Raw genomic sequence first — 26,082 nt, forward strand, 5'->3', positions numbered from 1 at the left:
GATAGCTGTCACTCCCCCACCCGTAGGCTTCCAATGAGGGGCAGAGCGTGGCGTCTCACGGGGGCAGAGGCGTGACATCACACGCCGCCGGCCCAATGGTCGTCGGTAATCAGACCCGGAGCGAACATGCTCCGGGGACTGATTACAAACGGGGTGCCGTGTGCAAGATCACGGGGGTCCCCAGTGGCGGGACTCCCGCGATCAGGCATCTTATCCCCTATCCTTTGGATAGGGGATAAGATGTGTAAGCACCGGAGTACCCCTTTAAACAGATTTGTAAATTAAAAAGGAAGAGGAGGGAGGGCACTCATAGGAGCAGTATCACCTTAACATATGTATGAAGCAGTCCTCAGTGACCTGTGACAATGTCTCCTGCGGGGTGCACATACAGCAGTGTAAAGTATACAATCTGAATGCAAAAAGAAGCACATACGTGCACTCACTGCAAAGCAGGGACAATGGAGCCTGGAGGTCCGGTGGCTGTGATGGGATGCCAGGTCTCGGCATCGGCGCTGGTGTGTGGCGCTCAGAGGCTGCGCCGGCTGTTTCGCAAACTAGTGCGTGCTTCTTCCGACCTCTCGAAGCACGCACTAGTTTGTGAAATAGCCAGCGCAGCCTCTGAGCGCCACACACCAGCGCCGACGCCGAGACCCGGCATCCCATCACAGCCACCGGACCTCCATGCTCCATTGTCCCTGCTTTGCGGTGAATGCGTGTATGTGCTTCTTTTTGCATTCAGATTTGTAAATTACTTCTATTAAAAAATCTTAATCCTTTCAGTACTTATCAGCTGCTGTATACTACAGAGGAAATTCTTTTCTTTTTGAATTTCCTTTCTGTCTGACCACAGTGCTCTCTGCTGACACCTCTGTCCATTTTAGGAACTGTCCATAGAAGAAGCAAATCCCCATAGCAAACCTCTCCTGCTCTGGACAGTTCCTGACATGGACAGAGGTGTCAGCAGAGAGCACTGTGGTCAGACAGAAAAGAAATTAAAAAAGAAAAGAATTTCCTCTGTAGTATTCAGCAGCTGATAAGTACTGGAAGGATTAATATTTTGTAATAGAAGTAATTTACAAATCTGTTTAACTTTCTGGCACCAGTTGATTAAGAAAAACATTATTTTTCACCGTAGAACCTCTTTAAAGTCATTATTTTGATGAGGAAATGTTCTCCATATATTTCAGGTCTGACACCCCTGACACACACTAAACTTCCACCCCACATTTATATGTCCAGTGCCAGATTACCAGGGATTCTGGACCATCAGGATATGTGTACATTTTTGTCTGTGTACTAAAAAGTAGTGATGAGCGGTAGGGGCCATATTGGAATTCGCTATATTATGCAAATATATGGACGAATATTCGTCCTATATATGCGAAATTTGCATATTCGTTATGTTCGATCTCTTTTTATTTTCATGAGAAAATTCGTAATGAAATATCCATAGTGCGCATGCGCGATTATATCTTTCACCTAAAAGAAGGGAGGGATCAGTGTCCAGTCTGGAAGGGCCGATATTCGCATAAATTCGCATATAAAAAAAAAAACAAATGTTCGTCATTATATACAGGTGGAGCACAGAACATTTATCAGTGTAGCAGTACTGAGTTTGTCACTTTGTTGCTACTGCTTGTGATGTTGCGGTGTATCATTTGTAGCTTAATAGTCTATTCACATGTACCGTATTCTGTGCAGATTTGATGCAGAGGATTTTCTGCTGCAGATTTCAGTGTAAACTGAATGACTGAACACAGCTTGAAATCCTGTCCATCAAATCTGCGCAGAATACTGTACGTGTGAATAGACCCTAAAGGGGTTATCCAGGAAAAAACATGTTTTTTTTTATCAACTGGCTCCAGAAAGTTAAACAGATTTGTAAATTACTTCTATTTAAAAAATCTTAATCCTTCCAGTAGTTATCAGCTGCTGAAGTTGAGTTGTTGTTTCTCTCTGACAACAGTGCTCTCATTTGACATCTCTGCTTGTCTCAGGAACTGTCCGAAGCAAAAGAGGTTTGCTATGGGGATTTTCTCCTACCCTGGACAATTCCTCAGACAAACACTGTTGTCAGACAGAAAAGAACCACTCAACTTCAGCAGCTGATAACTACTGGAAGGATTAAGATTTTTAATAGAAGTAATTTACAAATCTGTTTAACTTTTTGGAGTCAGTTGACCTCCTCCTCATGTAATCACCTTACTACTGGGGTGACACACTGTAGCAAACCTCCTCCTCATGTAATCACCTTGCTACTGGGGTGACACACTGTAACAAACCTCCTCCTCATGTAATCTCCTTACTACTGGGGTGACACACTGTAACAAACCTCCTCCTCATGTAATCACCTTACTACTGGGGTGACACACTGTAACAAACCTCCTCCTATGTAATCTCCTTACTACTGGGGCGATACACTGTAACAAACCTCCTCCTCATGTAATCACTATACTACTGGGGTGACACACTGTAATAAACCTCCTCCTCATGTAATCACCTTACTACTGGGGTGACACACTGTAACAAACCTCCTCCTCATGTAATCTCCTTACTACTGGGGTGACACACTGTAACAAACCTCCTCCTCATGTAATCTCCTAACTACTGGGAGTGACAAACTGTAACAAACCTCCTCCTCATGTAATCTTCTTACTCCTGAGGTGACACACTGTAACAAACCTCCTCCTCATGTAATCTCCTTACTACTGGGGTGACACACTGTAACAAACCTCCTCCTCATGAAATCTTCTTACTCCTGAGGTGACACACTGTAACAAACCCCCTCCTCATGGAATTCCCTTACTAATGGGCTGTCAGGACCTGGAGAAATAACTTTCTTTCAAGTGGGCGCTCTAGGTGGCTGCCTGTTTTGCCTATAGGTGTAGCCGGCCCTGCAGGGGAGATAAGGCAATGCAGAGGAGTGTATGACTTACACACCAAGACATGCACGCTTAGCCAAACTGATTGTGCAAGTGTATGGGAGAAATTGTAAGCTGAACACTCGAGCATTCAGCAGAATAACACAGGACTGCCGATAAACTTGCTGAGTAAACTTACGGTGCACAATGGACGCCGTTCAATGACCACCCCGCCACATCCGCCATTGTTTGCTGTGTGATTCACCTGACTGGTATATGACACTACACAGCCCTGTCTGTATGTGACCTGTGTCCGTGAATACAGTAATAGGGACCCCTGTGGCTCCCTTTGTATCCCGGAGTAACAATGTTCCTTGTTCAGTTCTCACCGTGACGTGCGGGGATGTGATATGTACAATAGCGCCCATGTATAATTTATTACAGCTGTGCGAGTGAATAAAATACATTCATGGCCGCATAAAAATCCATCTCCATCCACAATCAATACCGCTGCCTTGGATAAATTCCTAGAGGCTGCTCCACTTCCTAGAGGCAATTTTCTCCCAGAGGTTTCTAACAAATGAACCATGGACAATTTAATGCCTTATATTTAGGGATCCTGCAAATGGGAACGCCATTGTTTCCAGGGAAGGGACCTTGACATAGCCCTGGTTACACTTTTCTGAAATGATGTATAGCCTTGAGTCCCGACCACCCCCACCCCCAATACTCAAGGTAATTAAAGTCTGCCACATGTGCCTGCAATATGCTATAGTCATGTAAATAGCTTGGTAATGACCCCCAAACTGCAAGATTACTGCTCCGGAGAGATCGTCTCTTTCTCTCCATCTATTGATTCCTGTTATATTCTATCTAGAAGAAATGGGATCAGATTCATTTTAAGGCAAAGATGTAGCAGTGCTGGACGTGTCACCCAACTCTATCAGAGTGGATGTTATATCATGGTAAGATGTAAGGGTAACGTAGTGGGGGGAACTTTCTAAATTACAGAGAGAAGGTATTGGAGATATACAGAAAGAGAGAGTGAAGGAAGGAAGGGAAGAAATAAGATGATAGATAGATAGATATGAGATAGATATGAGATAGATAGATAGATAGATATGAGATGGATAGATAGATAGATAGATAGATAGATAGATAGATAGATATGAGATAGATTGATAGATAGATATGAGATAGATAGATAGATAGATAGAGAGATAGACAGACACATATGAGATTGATAGATAGATAACCAAAGGATAAGATACTGTGGTGGGACGGTCCAAGCTATTTGGCCGCCAAATTGCAAGCTAAGTACCTCACTGTTTCATAACTTCAGAATTTTATATTTCCATTTATTGCACCATAGCTGAATAGCTTTTCATGTTGTATCTATATACTCATGTTTTATCTATATCTTTGTGCTAGCAGTGTGCTGCTGTATTCTCCTGTTGCTAAATAGATAGATATGAGATAGATAGATGATGGAGATAGATAGATAGATAGATAGATAGATATGAAATAGATAGATGATATAGATAGATATGAGATAGATAGATAGATATGAAATAGATAGATGATATATAGATAGATATATAGATAGAGAGAAGAGAGAAATGAGATAGATAGATATGAGAAAGATAGATAAATATACATATATATATATATATATATATATATGAGATAGATAGATAGATATAGAGATAGAAAGATAGATATGAAATAGATAGAAGATATAGATAGATAGATATAGAGATAGAAAGATATATATATATATATATATATACATATATGAGATAGATAGATAGATAGATAGATAGATATGAAATAGATAGATGATATAGATAGATAAATATATATATACATATGAGATAGATAGATAGATATAGAGATAGAAAGATAGATAGATGACAGATATAGATAGATATGAAATAGATAGATGATATATATAGATAGATAGATATGAGAAAGATAGAAAGATATATAAATATATATATATATATATAGATAGATAGATAGATAGATAGATAGATATTTGAGAGCTAGAAAGACAGCTCGATTTGAAGATAGATAAACAGATAGATAGATAGATAGACATATAAATATGGTAGATAAATAAAAAGATATGAGATACATAGATACATTTACATAGCAGAGCAGAATTTGTCAATTGATTTTCCTTCTGCATGAAGAAAACTCAGTGAGTGAAGATAACGTGAACACATTGTATTGTGCCGAAAGACAACCTCATAACTAATACATTGACAAACTCAGCTCTACTACATCTATAATTTAATATGTGTCGTTTTTTTTATTTTTTATTTCTCTGAAGGAATTCTATTTATAGCGACTTAATGATAAAATTTGTGGAATCTAGTAAGGATGTGCAGTTTCTGGCTCCAAATTAGAAAGACGTATTTATCATCCTTTCCCAGGCGAAGGGCTCTCGGGCTAACATGGATAACCTTAAAAGGAGCTGTATTAGCAGAGCCTGTGAATTGTAGCACTGCAGTTTTGCTTCAGTACCGCGGACAGCTCACAGACGCATTGCTGAACAGCTCCCAAGCTGGGAGATAACTACTTACACATCCCACATCAGGCCTTAAAGGAACCCTGCACCTAAACTACTATACAGCAGTGGTCTCCAGCCTGCGGACCTCCAGGTGTTGCAAAACTACAACTCCCAGCATGCCCACATCAGGCCTTAAAGGAACCCTGCACTTAAACTACTAAGAGTATACAGCAGTGGTCTCCAACCTGCGGACCTCCAGATGTTGCAAAACTACAACTCCCAGCATGCCCAGATCAGGCCTTAAAGGAACCCTGCTCCTAAACTACTAAGGTCCGCAGGTTGGAGACCACTGCTGTATACTACAGATGTTGCAAAACTGCAACTCCCAGCATGCCCAGATCAGGCCTTAAAGGAACCCTGCCCCTAAACTACTAAGAGTATACAGCAGTGGTCTCCAACCTGCAGACCTCCAGATGTTGCAAAACTACAACTCCCAGCATGCCCAGACCAGGCTTTAAAGGAACCTTGCACCTAAACTACTAAGAGTATACAGCAGTGGTCTCCAACCTGTGGACCTCCAGATGTTGTAAAGCTACAACTACCAGCATGCCCAGATCAGGCCTTAAAGGAACCCTGCACCTAAACTACTAAGAGTATACAGCAGTGGTCTCCAACCTGCAGACCTCCAGATGTTGCAAAACTACAACTCCCAGCATGCCCAGATCAGGCCTTAAAGGAACCCTGCAACTAAACTACTAAAAGTATACAGCAGTGGTCTCCAACCTGCGGACCTCCAGATGTTGCAAAACTACAACCCCCAGCATGCCCACATCAGGCCTTAAAGGAACCCTGCACCTAAACTACTAAGAGTATACAGCAGCGGTCTCCAACCTGCGGACCTTCAGATGTTGCAAAACTACAACTCCCAGCATGCCCAGATCAGGCCTTAAATGAACCCTTCTCCTAAACTACTAAGAGTATACAGCAGTGGCCTCCAACCTGCGGACCTCCAGATGTTGCAAAACTACAACTCCCTGCATGCCCAGATCAGGCCTTAAAGGAACCCTGCACCTAAACTACTAAGAGTATACAGCAGTGGTCTCCAACCTGCGGACCTCCAGATGTTGCAAAACTACAACTCCCAGCATGCCCGGACAGCCAACGGCTGTCCGGGCATGCTGGGAGTTGTAGTTTTGCAACATCTGGAGGTCTGCAGGTTGGAGACCACTGGTATACAGGCAAAGAGCTGATTATATGGCTCACACCTATGGATGAAAATGACCCAAGGGGATCTCATAACTTGAAATATGTCAGATAATGTCGTGAATAAGGGGGTCTTCAGGCCCTCCATCCACTTAGTTATATAGGTGATGCAGATATATTTGGTGAGATCTGACGAGAATCTGATGTCTATGGTGGTTTTACACAGATACAGATAAAAAATGTTGCAGTATCTTGTAATACCATTTTCATTGGACCAACAAAATTTTGGCCTTACACATAAAGCCCACAAAAGATTGCATTGATGTAAAGGCAATAGATTTATCTTTATATTTATGCAGTGTGCTGTTTGGGTCACACAGCCATACGCCACATCGGACCCTAAAATATTTTATATAAACATCTGTAAATAGGTGCTGAGAATTATACGCCGCCGGATTTGGAGGCGTCTATAGAAGACTATACAGGGGATGGGTAACCAGTGCATTGGCTATATACTGACATGTTTTATTAAAACCCAATTCTATTACCCTTCATTATTTTATTTTTTTTGTCCTCAAATTGTGATTTAATCTTCTGCCCTTAAATGTGTTTTTAATTCCTCCGCCGGACGATTATTTATGCCTAGTGCTATGGACTTTAATCATTTCACGGTTTACAGTACAAGACAATAGATAATTAATCTGAAGAGAAAGCTGGAGGAGGGGGCTGGGGGCTGGGGGCTGGGGGGGGGGGGGGAATCTGCAGAGTTAGCTGAAATTCTTGCTGCAGTTTCTCACTTCTTTGAAAGAAGCACGCGCCCTACTGGTGACAGCTGGGAACTGCACGTATTTTCTCCTTTTCTACTATGGCATTACTTTGAGTACAAGGCAGTTCTAATGAACTAGGCAGAGGCACCGCTGACCTTTTCTATCATTCCTGCAGGCAAACGAGATTTGTAGGATAGCATTATCATTATGTAATATTATTACAAAGCGGTTCCCCTATGGCAAGCATTATAAATGGCTTAGGACAGTCCAGCTGACATGGGGGTGAGAATAGGTCACCATGTTTCATTCAATAAGGAACAATACATTGGAATATGGTGCTTTAATCTTGTGGTTACTTGATAACATTAGGGGAGTTTTTAAATGCCTGGCTCAGCTTCAAGAGATAGACGCAAATCTAATTGTCGGAGGAAATATAGCCATGACCCAGTTCTGCCTTGCAATAAACTCAACAAAATCTAAGATTAATAGAGACGATATAATACAACTGCTGTATAGGCCAGACTGGATTTCATATACACAATATACAAATGATAGAAGCCAGCCGAAATTCTTCTACTTGATGTCTTATTATCAGACATCCTTGGGACTTGGTTGCATGTGGACCCTTTTATTGTTAGTCTCCACTGCAGTGCAGTTCCCCATCGTACCCCCCCCCCCCCCCCCCCCAGCTCCCTGGTAGTATCCACATTGTTGTTTGCTGCTGCAGTTCATGCACATAATCCTATACCTCCCTCCTTCCAATCTAATGCAATCTGCTTGCACTGGGGTAAATATTGATAGTCAAACACCCTTTATTGTACTGATCATGCACTAAAAGCTGCAGGAGTTAGGAGCAATGTATAGGATTAATTAGGACACTTTTGATATTCTGCTTATTACAATTGAACAGCGCCATCTACTGTATATAGGGGGAACTGCACTCTTTAGGCGATTTTTTTGTTTAAAAAAAAAAAAACGTTAATGGTGGTCTTCAACCTGCGGACCTCCAGATGTTGCAAAACTACAATTCCCAGCATGCCCGGACAGCCGTTGGCTGTCCGGGCATGCTGGGAATTGTAGTTCTGCAACATCTGGAGGTCCATAGATTGTTACAATCATCTGTCAGTAGAAAGTTACAGATAGTGTTAACATCCTCTGTCAGTTAGATTGTTGCAATCGTCTGTTAGTTACAGTCAGGGTTCAGTTAGATTATTACAATCCATCCATTAGTTACAATGTTACAAATTGTCCGTTAGCAGAATGTTTACATATAACTGTCAGAATGTTTACAAATTCGTCAGTAGAATGTTTACAAATAACTGTCAGAATGTTTACACAAAACGGTCAGAATGTTTACAAATAACGGTCAGAATGTTTATAAATTCGTTAGTAGAATGTTTACAAATAACGGTCAGAATGTTTACAAATAACGGTCAGAATGTTTACATATAACTGTCAGAATCTTTACATATAACTGTCAGAATCTTTACAAATAACAGTAAGAATCTTTACAAATTCGTTAGTAGAATGTTTACAAATAACTGTCAGAATGTTTACAAATAACTGTCAAAATGTTTACAAATTCGTTAGTAGAATGTTTACAAATAACTGTCAGATTGTTTACAAATTCGTTAGTAGAATGTTTACAAATAACTGTCAGAATGTTTACAAATAACCGTCAGAATCTTTACAAATTCGTTAGTAGAATGTTTACAAATAACTGTCAGTTACAATGTTTACGAATCCTTCTGTAATAGTAATGATATACAATGTTCCATACAAAGGATTGGATACATTACCCTGGCAGCTTTGGAAGAGTATGGGTCCTCAAAGAGAGCCCAAACTTTTGGCTGGAGCCTCTTCCACCAGCCCAGCTTTCTCCCATCTTCCTGAAGGCAGAGTCTTTTCAGATCCCCATCTTCCTCCTCCTCAGTGGGCTCAGGCGTCTCAAAGCTATCCAGCGCCTCCTCAGCATCTCTATGCTGCCTGTAGTTCATCCAGCAGCAAGCCTCCACATCTGTCTCATCAATCCCCCAAAAAGCCAATTCTTCCTCATAGAGGGGTCCGCAGACATCCGCAGGGCAATGCAGCTTGCCAGTCCTATAGTAGTTCAAGACATAGGCGAAGACTGCAGGATGCCTATCGAAGAAGAACTCATCAGTCTTGGGGTCATAGTCAAAGTTGCTGAAGGCATCAGGCTCCGTGAGCCAGGAAAGTCTGGTTCCTGGCAAGGTTTTGAGGGTACTCCTGTAGGTCTCATGCCTGATGCCACCAACATTAATGACAATCTTGTCGCTGTCCTCGTTTTTGCCCATATCTCCTTTCAAACATGACTTGGAAGGAGGCTTGTTACCAGACTTGCGCCCGCGGAAGGAGGAAACACAAACTGAGCTGATCATAAGTGCCCTGGATGCTTTTTTTTCTTTTCCTTCTTTTTTTTTTTTTTTTTTCCTGGAGAAATCCGCAAGTAGAGATCAGGTTTCACTAGGACATCGAATCGTGTGGCTTCAATGTGGAAGCGTCATCACCCTCAGCTTCAGCACCAACACAACCCCCTCCCTGCACTCCCTGCACCCCCCTCCCCAAAAAACAAGAGACTTTGTACTGAAAGCTGCAAGAAGGGTCCAGCTAGAGTCAGTACTTCATATAGAAAAATAGATGTATCTCTAGATAGCTTCTAGTGGGTCTACTGCTAGCACTGAGGTTGGAAGACTAAGGACGACATTGGACGGATACTTTATCCACAGAGGGATTGGCTTCAGCTGGGAATCTGTAACAGGAAACAGACAGGTTCATTTTATTACTATTATTTTCCAATCTTCATCATCATCTCATTTCATTTCCCTATGTAAACATAGACATACCTGCTGTCTCACCTGACTGGACCTTTACACCTGCTTCTTCTCATATACTGCATATACTATTAAACAATATGGGTTTTTTTTGGTCTGAATGGACTTTAGTTGTGATTATAGTATTTATGTACCTTATTTGCCCATTTATGTTTACTGCATGATCAATAGTATTACTACAATTTAAGAGTCAATATGTAGGGTTCACTGCCCCTGTATGATAGCTTGCTGGCTTTAATATGGGATTGCAATGATTTGATGTTAATGTGTACAGATATATATATATATGGTTAGAAGCAAATATTGGTGAAGCTGAGTATTATCAGGAGCCTCAGTTCTTGTATGGGTCTTTTGTTGTGTAGGTTTTACCATTGATGCTGTATATGCCTCCACCTTTATTATTATTAGGGCATCTAATGGGGGAAGCTCTGGTGCTGTGCAGGCAGGTAGTAAAAAGCTGAGTGGGCTTTTTCATGTATGATCAATATGCTAAACACTAATAAGGTAAGTGATGCTGAGGCTCTTCACTATAATCTCATGGTTTTCAAGACAAGCTCCTGTATATCATGTGCTGCTGTATTGTGACTGCTGCATGCAGCTCCCTGTATGTTTCTTTTCTGCTGATGCAAGGGAAACCTATAATAGCAAATGCTTGTTCAAGTCATGGAGCTAACTGCCTGTGTACTGTAGATACTGTACTTTGCATACATATTGTCTTCCAGATCATACAAGGAGTGTCTATTTATCTATCTATTTATCTCTTTTTATATCTATGGTCTATATAGTTATATCTCTGTATTCTCTTGTAATACATAGAGTCTATATATATATATATATATATATATATATATATATATATTACAGTTCATACAAGGAGTATCTATTTATCTATCTATCTGTCTCTTTTTATATCTATGGTCTATATAGTTATCTCTGTAGTCTCATGTAATACATAGAGTATATATATATATATATATATATATATATATATATATATATATATATATTACAGATCATACAAGGAGTATCTATTTATCTATCTATCTATCTCTTTTTATATCTATGGTCTATATAGTTATCTCTGTAATCTCTTGTTATACATAGAGTCTATATATGATATATAGATATATATATATATATATATATATATATATATATATATATATTACAGATTATACAAGGAGTATCTATCTATCTGTCTCTTTTTATTTCTATGGTCTATATAGTTATCTCTTATATATAATCCTTAGATCTGCTATCTATCTTTCTATCTATCCATCTATCTATCTTTCTATCTATCTCATATATATCTATCATATCTTTTCTAAATTTGTAGTCTATATAGTTATGTCTCTGGTAATGTAAATAGTCTATAAAGGGTTGATATACATATTATCTATTTATCTATCTATCAATCATCTATCTATTCTTCATGTCTGCTATCTTTCTATTTATCTATCTATGTCTAGCTTTCACGTCAATGATATCTATCTATCTATTCTATAACTATGGTCTATATAGTTTGCTATCTATTCCCTATTAACACATGTAGTCTATATAGTTTAATAGATAGGTAGATAGAGAGAGATAGATGTTAGATAGATAGATAGATAGATAGATAAATATGAGCGAGATAGATTGATAGAGAGATAGATAGATAGATAGATATGAGATAGATAGAAAATGAATAGCTTAGATAGATAGATGATAGATAGATATATTGATAGATAGATGATAGATAGATGATAGATAGATAGATAGATAGATAGATAGATGGATGGATGGATGGATGGATAGATAGATGGATAGATAGATGGATAGATAGATAGATGATAGATGATAGATGGATAGATAGATAGATAGATAGATAGATAGATAGATAGATAGATAGATGGATAGATGGATAGATAGATGGATAGATAGATGGATAGATAGATAGATAGATATATATATAAGCTAGATGGATAGATAGATAGATAGATAGATAGATATATGAGCTAGATAGCTCTATCAGTACATCCCAGGACCCCAGTGTTTGCATTCTCCATCCTGCATACATTTTCCCTCCACATCTTCTCCTCTGTACTGTAATTCTGATTAACTTGATGCTTTTTGCAGCATCAGGACCTCAAGGGGAGCTGTAGGTTACACAGAGAGGAGCCTGCAGAGAAAATATCCCCACACTTGTCCTTGCTCAGCTGCTCAGTGAATGATTCGCCCTTTCCCATCTCTGCAGAATATTCCTCTCTTATTATCAGTAGTATTACTACTAGCAGAGCCATGTTAGTGTCCATGCACCTGATACCCTGTGATACTGCAGCCTTCTAAGATTAGCACTGACGTGTGCCATCCTCCTTTCTACTGGGCACCTGAATTCTCTCCTAAGCATCTCTGCTACCCTTTCCACAACACTAGCTCCTGTAGGGGAATGGGGGATGGGATGGATTATGTCTAGTTAGCTGTCCTGCACTGTAAGTGCAGGCACTGCGGTAAGGAAACTGACTGCCAAAGAGAAATGGCTATTGTTGTGAGGCAGAGGATGATGGTATAGAGAATGCAGAGAGGAGCAGAGGAGCCCATGTGCCTGCTAAGGGGGGTAGATAGATGCATGATCAGACAAGGAGGCTGCAGAGCTGCCCTGCAGCATCCTCTCTGCCTATGGTTATCTGTATGTATGAGCAGCTCTGTGATCTAAAAAAGGACGGATCACAAAGGAATAAGAAGCCCAGAGGGGGTATGAGCAAAAATCAATTAGTCATTAGTCTTGAGTCTTGAATGCCTGCACACAGCAATATCTATCTGTCTGCGAATCCATCTATCTATGCAAATATACAACTCATATCTAGCTATCTATGCATCCGTCTTTTCATATCTATCTATCTATCTATCTATTATCCATCTTTGCATATCTATCTATCTATCTATTATCCATCTTTGCATATCTATCTATCTATTATCCATCTTTGCATATCTATCTATCTATTATCCATCTTTGCATATCTATCTATCTATTATCCATCTATGCATATAAAGAGAGAGTAACATGATTACTAAGCTCTCCATATGCTCACTGGTTGTATGTCTTATTTTTTCTACTCTGCAGTAGTATTTTTCGACACCCCCAGCTCTTTCCAGCAAATCACCAAAGGCCTTGTGTTTTTCATTTTTTTTTAAAGAGTATTCTTAGCTCCAAAACAATAAGATCCCATGGTGTCTACATTTTCCCCATCTGTCCATGGTCCATCTTGACACCCAATCTCCATGCACTGTGCGTAGCTGCCTTTATGATGCTAGAGCACTGCATTACTTATATGTTCCCTACCAATGCCAACATGCCCCCCCCTGCATACACTCACATAAGCCACCAGACCTGTCACCATGCCTGTCTCCACCATCCCCTGCTCTATAGCCCACCGTGGAATTTGCAGCTTTCCCTTTCCCCCCTAGATCCATATAATGATTAAGGGAATCTAGCCATGCAAAAACTTTTGGCAAGTTTAAGACATTCCACCACCCACTACATTAGATGCACAAAGTGAATAATAAAGCTCCCGCTGCTCTATGGGCCTATGGAAAGTCACCCAGCCATCGCCTGTCCTCCTTGGATAATTTAAGATGGTCTAAATATTGCACAATGCCACATAACATAAGAAGACTGTGTATAATCAATATTGCTGCCTCGTCCAATACGCAACTGGAATACAAAAGTAGCTCTGGACCCTGCTTTTCCTCCAGTGTCTGCTTATACTATATACAGTGTTCTGCCCAGAGTCTCTACCATGCACAAGACTGACTCCCTGCAAGGGCAATGGGTCATAGTGTCTCCGCTTTCACTGGCCTGATTATTAATGGGCAATAAAAGGTTAACAGAGAGTGCCCCCCCCCTCTGCTTGTGCTGCATTGACCGGTTTAATAGTTAAAAGGGTAGAATGCCCTCCAGCCTGCAAGGAGGCTAAGATCACTGTACTATATGCAAGCAAGTAAAGACGTAGCAGCAGCAGGTGCATCCCTATAGCTGTATACTCATCCTTCCCCACAAGTAGCTAGAGCCTCAACAACTCCGGGTGATCAACTATCATTGGACAATTCCATAAGGTCAAGGATCTGCATGTATGGAAATGACAGCAGCAGTCTGCCTATAGGGTTTGTATGTTGTCTATGAATAATGTTGTGCCAAATGCAGAACTCCCCAGTTCCATTCACAGGGTGTATTGCACCATTCCCCCCAATATCCATGTCCCCCCTCTTAAGGTATAAATAGCCAACATGCAGTACTTACTTGCAAATTGGCACGTACTTCTACTTAAGCACGCAAACAGGTCCTTTGCTTAAGTTGCACCTTAAAAAAGAAGGACATTCTTCCATGCAATCTGTAATATATATTGTTTTGCCTTTATGGTTTCCCCCCCCCCACAGGAAGATGAAGCGAGAGATGTGCAGCCACAATGTTGCCTCCAGCGCAGGCTTTGTGAATGAAAATTGGAGAAAAAAAAAAAAGAAAAGGAATTCTATAGAGGAAAAGGAATCATCATCTTGATTGCAGAAGGGATTAATATTGTTGCCTTGCCTGGCCTGCTGGTACCGCCGTGTCAAAAAGAATGGGAGGTTTCAAAAAAAAAAAAAAAAAAAAAAAAAAAAAAAAAAAAAGGAGAATGGTTTGAGCCTGTGTGTGTATCTCTCCCCAGCTTGCAAGATGCAGAATGGGGTTGTGCCCAGTCTACTGCAGACCGTGTTATGACATCATCACCTCATTAAGGTGGATTATCAATCTTCAACCTTTTCTTTAATTCCACATTCTCAACCACATGAAGGTTGAGGTAGGAATTCTTGTTTTTCGGAGGGGATTATACACAGCCAAGTGCAGGGGGATGACAAGCAGCACACGGCGGCAGCGTGTAGACTCCAGTCTGCTGCACCTGTAGCAGGTTTTGCAAGGGATCTTGAAGTGTGGCTTCTTGGGTAGTGCAGAAAAGCAAGATGGGGAACAAAGGGTGCCCCCCCCCCCCACTCCTAGGGTGCCACCCCCCCCCCCCCACACACACACACTCCTTGCCATCAAATTGGGGTTACGTTTTAAGTGATAAGTATTAGGGCTGCATTGATAACTTTGAATACATTGGATAGAAGTGAATCTGTTAAGGAGCTACCTTAAGGGAATTACAAAGAAATACTGTAGAGTTGTTGTAGGATCCTAATAAGAATCACATAGTTGCAATGTATGGGGCACTTCACATGTACCGGGGGACCACATATTTGGAGAAGGAACTGATCACATGCATACACTAATGATGGTGAGAGCTCTTGTATGTTCAGGACTATTGGGATGCTGCTGCTTCCTAGGATATCCTATACTAAGGATCGAGAAGAACCCAAGGACAGCGTGCACGACACATCCGGTAGATTACATGGAGCATTTATTTAGATTGCAAGCTCCAGGGGTCAGGGAATGCACAACAGATTGAGAGTCACTGCTGAATGTCTTATTATTACTTACCTATTGTATGAGGAAAGCAGGTGCTGACTCCGGACAAGGGATCAGTCTTTTACAATCCGTGTTGCCCATTTCTATCCGGTTTATTAACATGAATGGTGAAACATTATTTTCTTTATCCTCAGACCTGTGTGTGATGTGTCACTGGAAACCGGCTGGAGTGAAGTGGGCATGGGGACGTTACTGCAGGGAGGATCCCTACAGCACTTCAGAAGGTAAAGGGTTAACCTGGAATATTCTGAAGGCCAGGTCTCTGTGAAGGGGTAACGTATATATGTATGTATCATGTTGTTAGTGGTAGGATACTATACCCTGGTGTTAGGGGCAGTAGACATCACTATTTACACATATATATATATATATATATATATATATATATATATATATACCCTGGTGTTAGGGGTAGGATACATGACCATGTATGTATATCATGTTTTTAGGGGCAATATAAATCCCTATTTACATATACATATATATATACATACCCTGGTGTTAGGGGCAGTATACATCACTATTTACATATATATATATATATATATATATATATATATATACCCTGGTGTTAGGGGCAGTATACATCACTATTTACATATATATATACACATATACCCTGGTGTTAGGGGTAGGATACATGACCATGTGTGTATATCATATTTTTAGGGGCAATATACATCCCTATTTACATATATATATTTATATATATATATATATATATATTATATATATATATATATATATATATATATACACACATATACCCTGGTGTTAGGGGTAGGATACATCACTATGTATGTATATGTATATTCTGCTGTTAGGGGTAATATACATCGCTGTGTATGTATATGTATATCCTATTGATAGGGTTAGGAAGTGATATTTGAGTCCATTATTTGCACATGGAAGGGGTAGAAGATTATTGGAACACCAAGTTATCAGAATAATAAAACCTGCTCACTTGGTTCAGTAGCAAGATAAATAGGGGATAGAGCACTGGCCATAAGAGCCGACAGTCAAAAAAGATGAATAAAAGAGAAATAATGAAAGGGAAAGGTCCAGATGCCTGTGATAGAATTTAGGAATTGCTTCTTGGGGATTAGGAAGGGGTTCAGAAAGGGAGGAAGGGGTTAAAAAAGTCAAACCCAAGCTGGCTGCCCAAAAGTGCTGTCACCTCTCGTCTCTAACATAGATATGAAAACATCATGGGGCCGAATCAGATTCATATAAAAACATATCGGGGGAAATGTTTAGTGATTGGATTTGTTTAGGATTCTGACAGAATTGATGGTATGAAAAGATTTTGGGGGGAGATGTATGAAATCTTGTGCAAAGGATCAGCAGAGCAGTTGCCCATAGCAACCAATCAGATCTTCTTTCATTAAAAATAAAAGGCCTTTAAAAAATGAAAGCTGGAATCTGGTTGCTATGGGCAACTGCTCCACTGCTTATTTGCACAAGATTTGATAAATCTTCCCCATGGTGTAGAATCGCCCTTGAATAGGTCATAATCAGAATAACTTTTATGAATGTATCTTCTGTATATACCTACGGGGCTGTTAGCCTATACAAGGTACAGAAGTTCTCATGATATAATAAAGTAGCTATATACTGTGCACTTCACATGAAGCACTGGTTGTATTAAAGGGGTATTCCAGGCCAAAACTTTATATATATATATATATATATAATCAACTGGCTCCGGAAAGTTAAACAGATTTGTAAATTACTTCTATTAAAAAATCTTAATCCTTCCAATAGTTATTAGCTTCTGAAGTTTTCTGTCTAACTGCTCAATGATGATGTCACGTCCCGGGAGCTGTGCATGATGGGAGAATATCCCCATAGGAACTGCACAGCTCCTGGGACGTGAGTCATCAGAGAGCAGTTAGACAGAAAACAGCAACTCAACTTAAGAAGCTAATAACTATTGGAAGGATTAAGATTTTTTAATAGAAGTCATTTAAAAATCTGTTTAACTTTCCGGAGCCAGTTGATATATATATAAAACAGTTTTGGCCTGGAATACCCCTTTAACACCAAGGGTCTTCATTAGGGTTGCTACCTTTCTTGCCAAAAAATAGCGGCCATGCTAATTTGCGTAATTCATTATATACAGTACAGACCAAAAGTTTGGTCACACCTCCTCATTCAAAGAGTTTTCTTTATTTTCATGACTATGAAAATTGTATATTCACACTGAAGGCATCAAAACTATGAAGTAACACATGTGGAATTATAGACATAACAAAAAAGTGTGAAAATATGTCATATTCTAGGTGGAAAGTGTCCCCAAGTGCAGTCACAAAAACCATCAAGAGCTACAAAGAAAATTGGCTGACATGCGGACCGCCCCAGGAAAGGAAGACCAAGAGTCACCTCTGCTGCGGAGGATAAGTTCATCCGAGTCACCAGCCTCAGAAATCGCAGGTTAACAGCAGCTCAGATTAGAGACCAGGTCAATGCCGCACAGAGTTCTATCAGCAGACACATCTCTAGAACAACAGAGGAGACTGTGTGAGGCCTTCATGGTAGAATATCTGCTAGGAAACCACTGCTAAGGACAGGCAACAAGCAGAAGAGACTTGTTTGGGCTAAAGAACACAAGGAATGGACATTAGACCAGTGGAAATCTGTGCTTTGGTCTGATGAGTCCAAATTTGAGATCTTTGGTTCCAACCACCGTGTCTTTGTGCGACGCAGAAAAGGTGAACGGATGGACTCTACAAGCCTGGTTCCCACCGTGAAGCATGGAGGAGGAGGTGTGATGGTGTGGAGGAGGAGGTGTGATGGTGTGGAGGAGGAGGTGTGCTGGTGTGGAGGAGGAGGTGTGCTGGTGTGGAGGAGGAGGTGTGCTGGTGTGAAGGAGGAGGTGTGCTGGTGTGGGGGAGGAGGTGTGATGGTGTGGGGGAGGAGGTGTGATGGTGTGAAGGAGGAGGTGTGCTGGTGTGGAGGAGGAGGTGTGATGGTGTGGAGGAGGAGGTGTGATGGTGTGGGGGGGGGGGCTTTACTGGTGACACTGTTGGGGATTTATTCAAAATTGAAGGCATACTGACCCATCATGGCTACCACAGCATCTTGCAGTGGCTGCTATTCCATCCGGTTTGCGTTTAGTTGGACCATCATTTATTTTTCAACAGGACAATGACCCCAAACACCTCCAGGCTGTGTAAGGGCTATTTGACCAAGAAGGAGAGTGATGGGGTGCTGCGCCAGATGACCTGACCTCCACAGTCACCGGACCTGAACCCAATGAAGGCAAAAGGGCCAACAAGTGCTAAGCATCATGGGAACTCCTTCAAGACTGTTGGAAGACCATTTCAGGTGACTACCTCTTGAGGCTCATCAAGAGAATCCCAAGAGTGTGCAAAGCAGTAATCAAAGCAAAAGGTGGCTACTTTGAAGAACCTAGAATATGACAGATTTTCAGTTGTTTACACTTTTTTGTTATGTCTATAATTCCACATGTGTTAATTCATAGTTTTGATGCCTTCAGTGTGAATCTACAATTTTCATAGTCAGGAAAATAAAGAAAACTCTTTGAATGAGAAGGTGTCCAAACTTTTGGTCTACTGTATGTCTAACATCACAGGATACACATATGTGGGGAAAATTTTGTCCTGTTCTGACCCCTAAAATTTCTTTTTTATTTCTCCTTATGATCGCTTTTAGCGACACAAATTGGCAGCTGACATGCCCCCTCAATACATCTCTATGGGAGAGCCGTAGCGCTGCACTCCGGCTCTGCCAGAGCATTGCATTGAGGGGGCATCTTGACCACCGCACCTCTACGGGAGATGGCGGGGGGTTCCAGCGGTAGGATCCCATGCGATCTGAAACTTTTCCTTATCCTTAAGATATGAGATATGTTTTTATACCCTGGAGTTCTCCTTTTAATTGTCTTTAAAATTTTAACTTTTTAGTTTTTAATCCTTAAAAATGTGTTTGAAGTTTTAAACAATACAGGTCTCACTTCAACTGAATTTGCTGTTGACTGCCTGTCCACCAAGACTGAACACAGGCTTTTCTCTGCTCATACAGCCAGGGCCTCATCTCCAAGCTACAGGATGTCTGCAGCTTCAAGTAAGAAAGTTCCTGCTTTTTTTTGGTCAAATAGCTTTTTACACAGTTGATTTTGTCTAAACTGATGTATGTGCTGTTACTTGTCAGTGTATGTGTTAGGGTAGGTTGACACTACAGAATCTCTAATTCCAATCAGGTATTCCGCTCGAAGATTCCATCTGGTGGCCTCCGCCAAGATCCTTCAGCAGTAACACCACACAGACCTGCCTGGTGATGGCAATGCAGAGCGCGCGTGTAACTCTGCCCAAAAAATGAACATGTTCATTCTTTTGGTGGATCAATTTCAGCGGTGGAATTCTCTACCACTGAAATTCCCCAGTGTGTATGGGTCCACAGAAGGCCCATTCACATCAATGTTAAGGTTCATACAACGCAATTCCTGAGTGCAATTCGGCACGCGTAAGTTCTGTAATGTGAACATACCTTTACACAGGGTTTTCACTTGCTACAACTACCCTTGTGTTCTGGGTAGAAGGCAGTGTCAGTGTGTCTTCTGGATCATCACGATGAAAAACAATCCAGAAGACAAACTGCATTATATCCGGAAAACAAAGAAACAATTATAGCTAGTGAAAAGTTAGTCTAACACATGCACTCCTGCATTTGCTGTGGTCATAGGAAGTATGGGAAGTGAGGGCAGGAGGTACAGCATAGAGTAGTGCTGGCAAAGGGGGTCATGCTCACTAAAAAACAGAGAGGTGCGAAGAAAGGGGGGGATTGAACTGGGAGTGATCGATGGGAATATAACAACACAATAGTGCAAGTTTATGGAAACATGGAATTTTTTGCAAAGGGTAAATCCAAAATTTCAAACCAGTTCAGTCCCAGTATCAGGAGATACAGGACACACTGGGTGGTACAGTTGCCAAGGAAACCATAGTACGCCCAGCAAGTTTCATGCATGATGCCGATTCACCAGAAAAGTGCTCATGCACAGAACTCACTGTGCGTGGTACATTTGCCTCAACAACTGTACGGGCCAACATGGCCTGAATCATCCTAATCTTTTGTAGCTGGCATATATAGCATACAATATCATGGCCCATTTGTTAGTTCCTTAGAACTTCATGAGATATTTATACAGAACTTTGATCTGTACTGGAATTTAACTTGAAGAACTGATAAGCCAGTGATAAGACATTGAGCCAAATGACTAACTCCACTCTGTAGCATCTGTACATTGACCCACTCAGTAACCTAGTAACCTTCTTTTTGCTAAGCACATGTCTCATTCTGACCATTATTTTATGTGGACTGAGGGAGTAATATAGTCCAAAGCATTCTTTACAACAGCTATGGGAGCCGCGGTCACAGGTTTAGACAAAAACACATTTCCGAGGGTCCTTTTAGTCTAAATGTCTATTGATTCTTCAGATTTGATGAGGCAACTTCTGACCATATAACAAATGTATTTGTAGTTCAGACACCTGCGCCACTTCAACAACATTGACCTTATTGCAAAGTTAAATGGTAACATAGAAACATAGTTCATAAGGTTGAAAAAAGACCAGAGTCCATCAAGTTCAACCTATATCCCTAATAAGTCCCTATTGAGTTGAGTTGATCCAGAGGAAGGCAAAAAACCCTCATACTAGAGGTAAAAATTCCTTCCTGACTCCAATATGGCATCAGAATAAATCCCTGGATCAACCTTCTGTCCCTATAAATCTAGTATACATAACCAGCGATGTTATTATTCTCCAAAAATGCATCCAGACCCCTTTTGAACTCTATTACAGAGTTAACCATGACCACCTCCTCCGGAAGAGAATTCCACAGTCCCACTGCTCTTACAGTAAAGAACCCCCATCTGTGCTGGTGTAGAAACCTTCTTTCCTCTAGATATAGAGGATGCCCCCTTGTTATAGATACAGTCCTGGGTATATATAGATCATAGGAAAGATCTCTGTACTGTCCCCTGATATATTTATACATAGTTATTAGGTCTCCCCCCTGGTGATTGTGACTTTTATATTTACAGGGGTTGTCCACTTTGAACAAGTTCCTTACATAAAAAGGAGGCACCAGATAGGCACAAAACATTATCTGGTCCTATGTAATGCGCACTAGTGGACCTCTAGATCCAGAGCCATTCTTTACATTGGCAAAGTCGAATTCTTGTTCTAATCATTCTGTTCCGATGGTTTTGGTCATTTTGGGCATTGCTGTATTCTGCTTAACAATTTAGATCAAAAGAGTGAGATGTTTTAGCCTACAAGTTGTTGTTGTTGTTATTATTATTTATTATTATTATTATTAATAATAATATATTATAATATTTATTTATATAGTGCCAAGAAACTATGCAGTACTTTGCCCTACAATTTTGAGGGTACACTTTTGAGGGTCTATAGCAGTCACATATGAATTTCTTACTATGGAGTGACAACAGGAGTAGCCAGGAATAAATGGGACTTGTGGAGGGGCTTGGTGACTTCAGAGACTTTAGGGCTCGCTGGGACTTGGATTTGGACAATTTGCTGCAGGCCCACGCTGACTTTATACAGACTGATCTTGACTGACTCGACTAGGACTGACTAGACAGACTTCACCCCATTTGTAGCTTACCAGGTTTTGATGTTCACCTGTGGGGTAGTGGACTTGTGGATGCGTTGCTACGTGGTAGGCTTTAGGCCTCCTCAGGACACCAGACATTCTCTCTCTGGACGTCACTGCACTCAGCACTTAAGAGACAGAAGAGACTGAACTAGCTCCTCCATGGGTTTATATGCGGGAGACTCTGGAGAGGTCCCATAGGCCACCCTGTTGGTCACACGATCACTGGTACCTTCCTTGGTTACAACACTTAGCAACATTACTTAAATGTATATGACAAGTTATATACATTACAATAGATAACACAGGTGGTAGTTAACTATTTAGGGAATACAGACAAAAGAGGGGCCCAGGGGTCACTGAATGGAGTCCGCCTGACAGGGCAGCAAGGGTACATGGGTGCAACTCCTGTATTGGGCCACCACAAACTCCCCCTCTTAACAACAGCCGTCCTCGGCGCCAAGTCCTGGGGGGCGGACGAACATGAAGTGGCCACTGAGGCCTGGCAACAACAGTAGATACAATTCCTGGGGCATTTTGAGATAATGTCCTTCAAAGATCTGCTCCATCGTTGCCTTCTCAGAAGCTGGCCTGGTGCGGACTTCCTCTAGTGGCGGTCCTGTAAGCAGTTGCACCTGTTGGTTAGAAAGGAAAGAGTAAAAAAAAAGCTCTGGATACTCTCTTTGAAATCCCTTAGGGTGGCGAGGTCTCCATTGTAGGTAGGAAGGACAGGGTTCCCCATGAATTCCGGTGCAGACGTTGAAACACCAGGACTGTTGATGCTTGCTGGAGGCAGGGGGGGGCAGGACCCTGGCTGCTGGAGCAGGTGATGACCTCACCGCTGGTGATGAAGGGGCACTGGTGCCCGGTTGATCTATGGTGCTGGGTTCAGACATCTCGTTGATTTTTGAGTGCGCTGTCTCTTTAAGAGGAATGAGGTGTGTTCCCCTTTAAGAGAGCTGATGAGGTGCTGCAGAGGCTCTGGTTTGAATGATGGGTATTCTACAGCAGACACTCCCCCTCTATTTTGCAGGTACCCGGTGACAAACAGCCTTGCAACCAGACTTGTGGACAATAAGAAGACAGTACTGACAAATTCAAGTACCGTAGACTTGGTTTTGATGATCAGTGGTGTGTGCAGAACTTGCACTGCAGCGCTGACTTTGCGGGTGACAGCCGGAAATGAGCACAGCAGCTGGAACTTCCAAGATGGCTGCACCCAGGGAACTTCCTGTTTGAGTCCGGCCAGGAAAGTCTTCCCCTGTGCAACACAGGGCAGTCCTTTGGTTCCTCCTCGCTGGATCGTGGAGGCATAACCGCTGCGGAGTGACGTGGGCAGAGCTGCAACCGCTCGCGCACGCGGGAAACAATGGACAAGATTGACTCCTTCAGGTACAACCTTTACACAAGCCTGCACAATTCTTTTATGGTTCAAGATGGCAGATAGCAGACTTTATTTCACCTCCCCCTCTATTTCACAAGCGCCTCGGAATAAACACTTTTCACTGGAAAAAATCCTGTATCCTTTCTGGCACAATTTTTGACGCAAATGCGTGCGTTTTACTCTGCAATACTGTACACAGTTCAGACTGGGAGGATACTTTTTGCATAAGTCGCATACCCGTATCCTGTTCGTAGGATGCCAAAAGTTTTCTCTCTGCACAGAGGCACACAGGCAATAGCTGCAGGGACAAGCCAGTATTTTGTTGACCACAAAAAAAAAAATACATATTTTTTAACCAATGTATATTATAAATTTACATATGATTTTATTATCTACATTATATAAAAAGTTTTTGCATATGACAGGTACACTTTAAGAAGTCGGCCATTTGGAACCTCAACAAGGATTGCTGGATTACCATTGTAGATCTGGTCATTTTTGTGCATCTTATTTGCCACCATTCATTAAAAATCTGTGTTAGTTTTTGTGAAGTTCAGAATGACAAGGGTGCATTATAATGGAAGGAAGGTTTATTGTATTCGTGGACATATTGCCAGGAACACACACTGAAAACAAGGACATTTTGACCTGTATAAAGAACCATTTATTAAATGGAGCTCTTCAGGGTATTACAGATCAGAGCTGCAAGAATAGGAGCTGATTTAATACATTTACTATGTGGTTTCATGTGTTCGGCCTTTTCTTTGGTTTGTTTGGAAAATGACGGCTTCACGTTTCACTTAACTACAGTGATCCCTCAACTTACAATGGCCTCAACATACAATAGTTTCAACATACAATGGTCTTTTCTGGACCATCGTAAGTTGAAACCAGACTCAACATGCAATGTACAGACAGTCCAAATCTGTGAAACGTGTCAATGGCTGGAAGATCTGACCAATCAGAATGGGCATTTTACTGGTAAAACCCCTGTATTACTGAAGCGTATGCACTGCCTGGTGTCTAGTAGCGCCCCCTCCAGTACAGAGAGGTATTACATGTTCTGTACACTTTACCTGTGCCAGGGTTAGCTGCTCCTTTGGACACAAGGTGAAGGCGACTCCATGTTACTTTTTTTTAGGACACTGTGTACTGTACAGGACCCTGAAGAAGCTCCTGTCCTCTACATAGACCAGTGTTTCCCAAGCAGGGTGCCCCCAGCTGTTGCAAAACTACAACTCCCATCATGCCCGGACAGCCTTTGGCTGTCCGGGCATGCTGGGAGTTGTAGTTTTGCAACAGCTGGAGGCTCCCTGCTTGGGAAACACTGAAATAGACAGTGATTACAGCTCCCAGCAGATCTTTCTTACTTTTATATATAAGGATTTGCTTTATCTATATTAGTTATCTACTTATTTTTCTTAAATTTTCACTTTTGGATGTCATTTTGGGTCTTCAGAACCAATTACCAGGTTTCCATAGAGTTCTGGTCTCAACATACAATGGTTTCAACTTACAATGGTCATCCTGGAACCGATTAATATTGTAAGTTGAGGGACCGCTGTACGTTTATTGCAGATTTCATTACTCTTGACTGACATCCGTGCCTGCTGTCTGTTTATATTTTACGTTACTGTCATTTTTTTTAAGAGGTTAGAAGAGCTTAAAGAAAAAGGGTAAGCTTCTGTTGCATCAACAGCGCCACTCTTGTCCATAGGCTAACACTGGTATTGCAATGTCCTTTCAGTTGATTGGGGATGAGCTATGATGCTAAACACTGGCTATGTAAAATAATGGCTCATTTTCGATAGTAAAAACAGACATATGTTCTAATCTCATCCAACCTCTTTACTGAGAATACAACTTTAGCTCATGTCCTACAGTTGTGTCTGAATGGAAGAGAAGGAGTTAATGGAGCCATGATTCAGCATATTGCATGCCCTCATGTTGCTTGAGTATAGCAACTAGACAAGAAGCCATGGTAGATGATATGGGGCGCCACAAGTATAGCCCCCATCTCAGGGGTACGGGTCAGTTAGTGGTGATTTATTTGTGTGTGCTATGGAATATTTGTGTATCACCCAATACTGTGACATCACCATTTTAAAAAATCCTTTCATTATGACATAACTGTGTACATTGTCTCCATGTTGTGACTTATTTTGTCCTCAGTTTAACATCACTGTATTTATTTTTCATGTACTGTTACATCACAGTGTGCATTATCCCTATACTGTGACATCACTGTATGCTTTATTACTATACTGTGACATAATGGTGTGCAACATCCCTTTATTGTGACATCACTGTGTGCATTATCCCTATACTGTGACCTCACTGTGTGCATTATCCCTTTACTGTGACATCGCTGTGTGC

At 41.2% G+C, this 26,082-nt stretch overlaps 1 protein-coding gene and 1 long non-coding RNA gene across 17 annotated transcripts in view; one reads left to right on the plus strand and one right to left on the minus strand.

The window, feature by feature from the left end:
- LOC130293972 (potassium voltage-gated channel subfamily C member 1-like) overlaps window positions 1–9,880 on the minus strand; it is a 129,068-nt gene extending 119,188 nt beyond the window's left edge. For 11 of the 12 annotated variants that reach the window (XR_008848336.1, XR_008848339.1, XR_008848337.1 and 8 more), the window contains exon 1: window positions 9,146–9,749. Coding sequence is in view for 7 of the 12 variants with exons in the window: in XM_056543316.1 (XP_056399291.1) it covers window positions 9,146–9,745 (600 nt within the window). In the remaining 5 variants the exon portion in view is untranslated. Of the gene's footprint in view, window positions 1–9,145 lie in introns of all 12 variants that reach the window. The other variant, XM_056543311.1, reaches the window with a different exon arrangement.
- Window positions 9,881–10,004: 124 nt separating this feature from the next.
- LOC130293974 (uncharacterized) lies at window positions 10,005–24,924 on the plus strand. 5 transcript variants are annotated; one of them, XR_008848344.1, is made up of 4 exons: window positions 10,005–10,136; window positions 15,815–15,904; window positions 19,635–19,766; window positions 23,356–24,924. It is a non-coding gene; the product is annotated as an uncharacterized LOC130293974 (long non-coding RNA). The 5 variants fall into 5 exon arrangements; XR_008848341.1 differs by having other exon boundaries at window positions 10,006–10,136; window positions 14,615–15,904; XR_008848340.1 differs by lacking the exon at window positions 10,005–10,136 and adding an exon at window positions 10,612–10,702 and having other exon boundaries at window positions 14,615–15,904.
- Window positions 24,925–26,082: the final 1,158 nt, after the last annotated feature.

This window comes from Hyla sarda, chromosome 10 (genome assembly GCF_029499605.1).
Source record: "Hyla sarda isolate aHylSar1 chromosome 10, aHylSar1.hap1, whole genome shotgun sequence".
Lineage (NCBI taxonomy): Eukaryota > Metazoa > Chordata > Amphibia > Anura > Hylidae > Hyla > Hyla sarda.